Source organism: Dryas octopetala, chromosome 7, assembly GCF_963921425.1.
Source record: "Dryas octopetala chromosome 7, drDryOcto1.1, whole genome shotgun sequence".
NCBI classification, from domain to species: Eukaryota; Viridiplantae; Streptophyta; class Magnoliopsida; order Rosales; family Rosaceae; genus Dryas; species Dryas octopetala.
In genome coordinates this window covers 15,179,703-15,187,155 of record NC_141372.1, presented here as the reverse complement: position 1 = coordinate 15,187,155, position 7,453 = coordinate 15,179,703, and the positions used below count along the sequence as shown (strand labels likewise).

At 33.9% G+C, this 7,453-nt stretch overlaps 1 protein-coding gene across 1 annotated transcript; it reads right to left on the bottom strand.

Annotated features, from left to right (window-relative positions):
• Window positions 1–221: 221 nt before the first annotated feature.
• On the bottom strand, window positions 222–5,306 carry LOC147280013 (RNA demethylase ALKBH9B-like). The gene is made up of 6 exons (XM_086251484.1): window positions 5,011–5,306; window positions 4,170–4,535; window positions 2,891–2,976; window positions 2,490–2,800; window positions 814–885; window positions 222–697 (listed from the first exon to the last, which is right to left on the bottom strand). The coding sequence occupies exons 1-6, from the start codon at window positions 5,198–5,200 to the stop codon at window positions 379–381; spliced, it is 1,344 nt and encodes a 447-aa protein (XP_086107610.1). The 5' UTR covers window positions 5,201–5,306; the 3' UTR covers window positions 222–378.
• Between the last annotated feature and the right edge of the window lie 2,147 nt (window positions 5,307–7,453).

Genomic DNA, 7,453 nt, shown 5'->3' with positions numbered 1-7,453 from the left:
TGGTTAACACGTACCTTATCCTTCAAATGAATAATGCGTACAAGAAACAATGAAGAGTAGTTTTGATTCCCATAACCAAAACCCAAAAACTTTCACATCTCTCTCACAAACCCGGCCAAAGAAAATTCTCTCACTGGTCGACTTACTTGTTTAACTGTGGCTAGAACAGATATGCAAGTTTAGGTCTATCCCCACTCCCCCATGCATCACTCTGATTAAGTACAAACTTTTATTAAATTAACACTAAAAATACAAAGAGTTTATTAAAGGATACAGAAGAATGACTTTATGAGAACACCCAATTGTTTTAGGATACAATAAACCAAATCCTACATATACATGCAACTAAGAGAAAGAAAAAAAAAATCAAATTATAACTCACCTTTTCTTGACCATGCGCCTGTTCTCATAATTAAAACCTGGACGGAAATCATCTTTCTCAAGAAGAAAAGAGTTGCTATTCCTCTTCTTAACATTGTTGGATTTATCGCGGTCAAATTTGTCACGTTGATGGAGGTTCTTTTGGACTTGTGAGTTGAAAGGAGAAAAGGAGTAAGGCTTCTCTTGTTGTTCTTGCTGGACTTGAAATTTGGCAAAGGGGGAACACCCGACAGGTTTAATTCGCTGAAGCTCGGGATCGGGAAAATAATGGTATGGTTGTTTGCTATTATCCATTTTTCGGAAAGTAATCGAAATCCTGCAGCGATCGCAGAAAATATTCAGGAAATACATAAAAATAAAAAATAATTAAAAAGACGAAAAGAAAAAGTGGTTGTATTGAAGGGGAACATGATATATATATATATAGGATACCTTCTTGCTCGAACACCAGGAACACAATGCTTAGCAATGTCTGCTGCATTACCATTTAGAATAAGAACTGATCTGCAAATCATATGTATAGCAATTAACAATTAATTAACTACAAAATCCAGCATACATTCCTCATATATTTTTTCTTGAAGGAAAAAAAAATATATATATATACAGGTTCCTTCTATTGAGGTATACCTCAATTTATTTATGTTGAGGTATACCCTATTAGGGCTCACACGAGTCGTTTTGTGTACGTTGATTCAAACCGTTCATTTTTTACATTTCCATTGATAGATCATCTTTGCAAAAAATGAGCCAAATCGGAAATCATTTGTCTATCTAACTTTAATCAAATAAATGGACGAACCAAATATTTTCGATGAAACCGTCTATTTGTTTTATCAAAGTTAAATAGGCAAATGATTTCTGATTTGATTAATTTTTTGCAAGGATGATCTATCAATGAAGATGATCCTTGCGAACGATTCGGATCGACACAAAACGACTCGTGTGGGCCCCAACAAGGTCATACCTCAACCTAAATAAGTTGAGATATACATCAATAGAAGGAGCCTGTATATATATCTCTTAGTAGTGCTATGCGTTTTTTTTTTTTTTGGCCAATAGTAGTGTTAACTAGGAAATATTTGATTTATTAGTTATAGCTAAACTTTTTCTATTAGGACATAATTAATATAGGAAAAGAAAATGCGAGAGAGAGAGAGAGAGAGAGAGAGAGAGAGAGAGAGAATTCAAAAGAAATGCCACTTTGGTATACATTGACACTCTATATAAAAATTTTATCTAGCTCTAACATGAATGTGCTATTTGATTGAAAAAAGAGGATGCATTTCAATAATAAGGAACTGAGTATATCAACTGTAAAAAACATTAGAAAGACAACGTCTACAATGACTGCGGGCATACAATGCCGCCAAAAATGTGGTAACTAACGATCAAGAATGTGGTAACTGACGATCAAGATAGTGGTAACTTACCAGCTCAAGTAAATGGTAACTAGCGATCAAGAATGTGGTAAGTTACCAAAAACTTGATCTGGAGTTACCAGTTCTTAAATAAACGTTTAAGAATGTGATAACTAGTGATCAAGAATGTGGTAAGTTACCCAAGAGATATCAAGAAGTGGTAACTCATCTAGATAGACCCATTTTTTAAGAATTACCACAAACTTGATCCGGAGTTACTAATTCTTGAATGAACGCTCAAGAATGTTGTAAGTTACCAGTTCTTGAATAAACGCTCAAGAATGGTAAGTAGCGATCAAGAATGTGGTAAATTACCCAAAATTTGATCTGGAATTACCAATTACTTAAGCGAGATATCAAGAAAGTGGAAAGTCATCTAGATAGACCTTTTTTTTAAGAGTTACCACAAACTTGATTCGGAGTTACCAATTCTTGAATAAACGCTCAAGAATGTGGTAACTAGTGAGAATGTGGTAAGTTACCACAAACTTAATTGATCTCGAATTACCATTTCTTGAATAAACGCTCAAGAATGCGGTAACTAGCGATCAGGAATGTAGTAAGTTACTACAAACTTGATTTTGTGTTACCAGTTTTTAAAGAAATGCTCAAGTAAGTGGTAACTAGCGATCAAACAATTAAAACAGAAGTGATCAATTGAGAAGAGAAGCAGACCAAAAAGCATACCCGAGAGGCAAAGGTATAGAAACAGGTCCTGAAAATTCTCCTGGACCCACAATCTTTAGATTTGAACCAAAAAGTATATTGCACTCTGCCAAAAGGGAAACTGTGCAAAAAGGTCTAACAAAATCATGGTGGTCGATGTGAGGAGGAATGCAATCTCCTTCATCATATATATTCACAATGCAGCTGTCAGGGATGCATGTTGGAGGTAATACGTGCCACTTTACCATTCTCCTTATCATTTGCTTGAACAAAGGAGGTAGCACATCAACTTCTTCATCTCTAACTATGCCTGGTGGGTTCCCATTCTTATCCTGTAATGTCACACAAAATAACATAAAGCTAATATACATTGTAATTTGAATTAAATACTAATAGTACATAGAGAGAATACATAGAGATACCATTGCATAATTGTAGCAACAACCAAACTGTATTGTTACACGTCCTTTACCACGCATCCATTTTCTAGGTTCAGTATATGTACGTTCTGTAAGATATTCAAGCAAAAGTTACAAATGGAATAAGGAACGACAAATATCTGATTCATTTTATTTCACATATATGTTATGCAAACCCACATGCTTGGAAATGAGGAGACAGAAAGAAGTCCACCCATGAATTAATGATTGTTTTCATGATATCTTTATAACGATAGCTACTAATAAAATAGCAAGTTAGAGTTTACATTGTCTAATCAGATAGAGGCCTATACTAAGGAAATATGATTTGTAATAGCCATCCACAGCATCTTAAGAACTACAAGCAATCTACAGTAAACAAGCCACCATAAATTATTGGCTTTTTAACACTTTACTTACCTTAATTTTGAGATCGATCTCACTTTATCACCTAACAAACAAATTGTACCAATTTACTAAATTTAAATTTTTTTTTTTTGCAATATCATAACTCAGGCAGATTTCATAACAGTTCCGTTAAAAATAATCACGTGTCGTCACACATGACCCACTTTTAAGGGGGCTTTTTGGTCTTTTTATGTCAATTTGAAGTGTATACGAAAGATTTTTATTGTATTTACGGGTATTAGAAGTGCAATAGCTATAAGGATGATTTGCTTCTTTTACATACAACCTCTTTTTTCACAATGAAAAACTTCTAAATACACTTCAAATTAGACATAAAAAGGCCATAAACCCCCTTAAAAGGAGGTCACGTACGATGCAAGTGCTTATGTTTGACGGAAAGTATGACGAAATCTGCCCAAGGTCTAATATTGCAAAAAATTTTAATTAAGGTGATAAATTAGCACAGTTTTAAATTTTATTGTTTTGTAAAGTGAGATCGGTTCTATAGTTCAGTAAATAAAGTGCAATAAAGCCTACAATAAATGACAAACAATGGACGACCATTAAAGAACCGGAACAGAAACAAATAAAACCCTCAAAATGAAAACAAAACTCCTCCCCAATCTAGATAGATCAGACTAACCAAGATCCTCCTAGAATGTTTTGTTGAAGATATCGAATTAATCATTTATAGCATTATCAACTGCTAGAGAACTCTTCCATTTCTTCCTACTCTTTGCAGATAGGTTGTTTTTACATCTGAATGATGTGTTATCTCATTTTTTGCACACTTAAGCATAACCCAGGAACCCAAACAGTAGAATGGAAATTAAACATGTGTGGAATTTACTATAGCTGTCAAAATAAATTATACCTCTCAGTTGTCCCTTTTGCCCCATACGTTGTAAACTATAGATGCATTCAACAATTTTCTTCTGCTCACCCGAGTTAAAAACCCGAGTATGTAGCTCTAGGCCCAATAGCACATTTGTTGCTCTTCCACTTATATTCTCAATGTGAATGAAGTCCTTCTTTCTGCAAACTTCTGATAATCGGTTATGCTCATTCGGATCCTCCGATAACCCATCATGAATGGATGAGGAATTTCCATTGAGTGATCTTTGAGAACCTGAATGCTCAAATGAATTGCCTCTGTTTCCTCTTTGTGTTGATGGGTAGGATATCTTTTGTGTATATCTTGTGTGGTTATCACTAGAAAAGGATACCTCATCCACTTTCTCTGCTTATGAGGAAAATAAAAAATAAAAACAAAGAAAAGGAAAGGATAGAATGCATTTATTAATGGTTAATGATAAGTGATAACATATATATCTGTGCAATAACAAACACAAAGTAGTGAAATATACTAACCACCTTAACATATATTTCCCTAATTGGAGAAAAAGTTCAAGTACAGCTAGAAACCCCAAAAATACTGAATTGGGCATATAAAACATTCTTTTGTTTTTTCTATTTTTATACTAAAAGGTAAGGTATGAAACAAACAGTAAAACCCCACAGGCCACAGCAAAAGCAAAAAAAGTAGAATATATCAGCTGCTTGAAGAAAGGAATAAACTTAAAACATAACTTGTTCATAAGAAATAATAATTAAGAAAAGAAAAACAACCAATAATTCTGTTATTCTCACTCACAGGAATTAATGCGAAATTCAAAACAAAAAATGCAGAGATATATGGTTTATCGATTTCTTACTGTTCATTAAGCTGTGAATTCGATCCTCCAAAACGACTTGGCAGCACTGACAAAACCCATTTGACAAAACTTGTAAAATTTCGTCACGTTCTAAAGTTCTCAGCAAACTCATCCAGTCGCCACCGCCGCTGCCGCCGCCACTGGACTCCGGCAAGTACTCCTCCTTGCCATGCTCTCCAGTCATCATCATCGCAAATTCACAATTACATGAGATGAGTTGACATTTATAAGATGGTTGTCAGTTTTCAGTTTTAGTAGACAGAATGAGTGAATGGTTGACTGATGGATTGACTTGGGAATTGGGGAGGTTGAGGTTGTTCTTGTCAGTGTTCTGCAAGACTTATTAAACTCAAGTCTCTCTTTTTGGTGAGAAAAGTAATATGACTACAATGCCCCTGGGCCTTCGATACCTCCTTTTAAATCTTGTTCTTGTCAAGTCTTTCTTTCTTTAGTAACTGTCTTGAGTTAAGTCTTTCAATCAATCAGTTAGTCAGGCCATCAAGGTGGTTACTGGGCGCCTCTGGGTCTGGGCCTTTGATGGGCTTATCATATTTTTATTTTATAATAATAATATATATATAAAGCAAACACCTCCCCTAGGTAAAATTTTCTAAAATCTCACAAATACTCATGGTTAATTACATTTATTAAAACATACAATTTTAATTCGATAAGGACAAATAAGTAATCAACCACTCTTGCAATTAAACAAATTAAAAAATAAATATAAAAAATAATGCAGTATGACACCACGTTTAGGAGACCACGTTCTCTTTTATTTTTCTTTTGTATCCAAACCACGTTCTCTCTTCTTTGTTCTTCTTTGTGGGACGTGGTGATGGAACAAGAGAAGGTATTTTTACCTTGGGCCCTTCGCCTGATCGCATGATACTATTGCAAATGATGCTATAGTGCTATTTAAGGTAAATGAGCATGCCCTTTGAGCATTAATTGTTAAATAGGTGCAGAAGCTGTAAGCTAGAAAAAGCGATTTTGAATCCATTGCATAGGAAAATGGTATGGGTTTATTTGCTCATCAGCCTATGCTTTTTTTTTCTTTTTCCTTTTTCTGAATTGTATATTACCACAAACTTTTCTTATGTTCTAGAATTTTTTTTATAGGTTAAAATTTTTATTTATGTTGAATACGAGGTGCTTGATGAAATGCAGGGGTAGATATTGGGAGGGATTTTACCAAAATTCAGTTTGTTTTGGATGAGAGAGAGAGAGAGAGAGCCTATTTTATTATTTTTTTTTTCCTGAATTGTATATTACATAGACTTTTTTTATGTTCTACACTTTTTACAGGTTTTTGGTTTGGCTCATCTAACATTTATGTTGATTTAATATATTTAAATGTGTGGAGAAAGATGGGTTTTTCTTCTTTGAGGCACTTTTGATGTTTTCGTTTATGTTATGCAATTCACCTCCTTAACAATGTTATGGTTCGAATTTCTTGCTACCATTTGTGTCAATTGCTGTCATTGTGTTGTGGGTGCCAAAAAATGGGGTTTCAGATGCAAAGGGCAAAATGGGTATATGTTTTTACAAGAAAGAAAGACACTTCTTATTGAAGAAGAGGCTGGATACTGATATATGCTGACATATTCATATCAGCCCGACATTGATTTCTTCTGCTTTGATGCTTTGTAGGCTTTTGTCATAAAAATGCTAGAAATGCACTATTAATCATGCTTTTCAGTTTGTGGAATTGTAGAAATTGGGAATCGAACCAATCTATTTACCGGTGTGCAATGTACAATCATTTCTCCCAAAATTCTGGAATTAAGCTTCTTAATTTTTCTTTTTTGTGGCCATTTGCTAAAATGCTTTAAGTAATTTAAATGCACCCTCATTGATGACTTCTGTAACCCAATAAATCTTGAAGGCTTCAAGTATGCATTTTAGGATGAGTACTACTTTAAATCAAAGGTTTACATGCTGATGGTATTAGTTCATTATGTGCTGATATTAACTCGGATGTGTCCCATGTTAATTGGGCATTTGTTAAGGTTCTTAATTTTTGTAATAAGAAGATTAGTAACTCGGATCTGCTAGCTATTAGAAGATTTTGCAATGTAATTGATACACAAGATGTGCTGCTGCTATTATTTTATATTTGGATATTTTATATTTGGATTTGATATATTGCATTACCAATTAAGACAGCGGGGGTAAAAAAATGAAAGAATCAGACCACTTCAATTTTAATCACTTTGAGAAACAAATAAAAGAGGAATCAGAGAGAAAGAGAGATATATATAGAGAGAGAGAGAGAGAGAGAGAGAGAGATTTTCCATATCAGTAATTCCTACCCTTTAGTCCTATATTGAAGAACAATGAAGTGGTCTAATGACCAAGAGTGAGAGGTTATATTTTTGTTATACTTTTTCCTTTTATTTGTTTTGATTCTTACTTTTTCATTTTCATGTAATTTGCAAGG

What these genes read in the sequence shown, in the direction of transcription:
- LOC147280013 (XM_086251484.1), bottom strand. Translation starts at nt 5,200, where the DNA reads ATGATGATGACTGGAGAGCATGGCAAGGAGGAGTACTTGCCGGAGTCC. An exon ending in GCAAAAGGGACAACTGAGAG is followed by an intron (nt 2,977 to 4,169) that starts GTATAATTTATT and finishes AATATCTTACAG; the next exon opens with AACGTACATATACTGAACCT. An exon ending in CCTGGTGTTCGAGCAAGAAG is followed by an intron (nt 698 to 813) that starts GTATCCTATATA and finishes CGATCGCTGCAG; the next exon opens with GATTTCGATTACTTTCCGAA.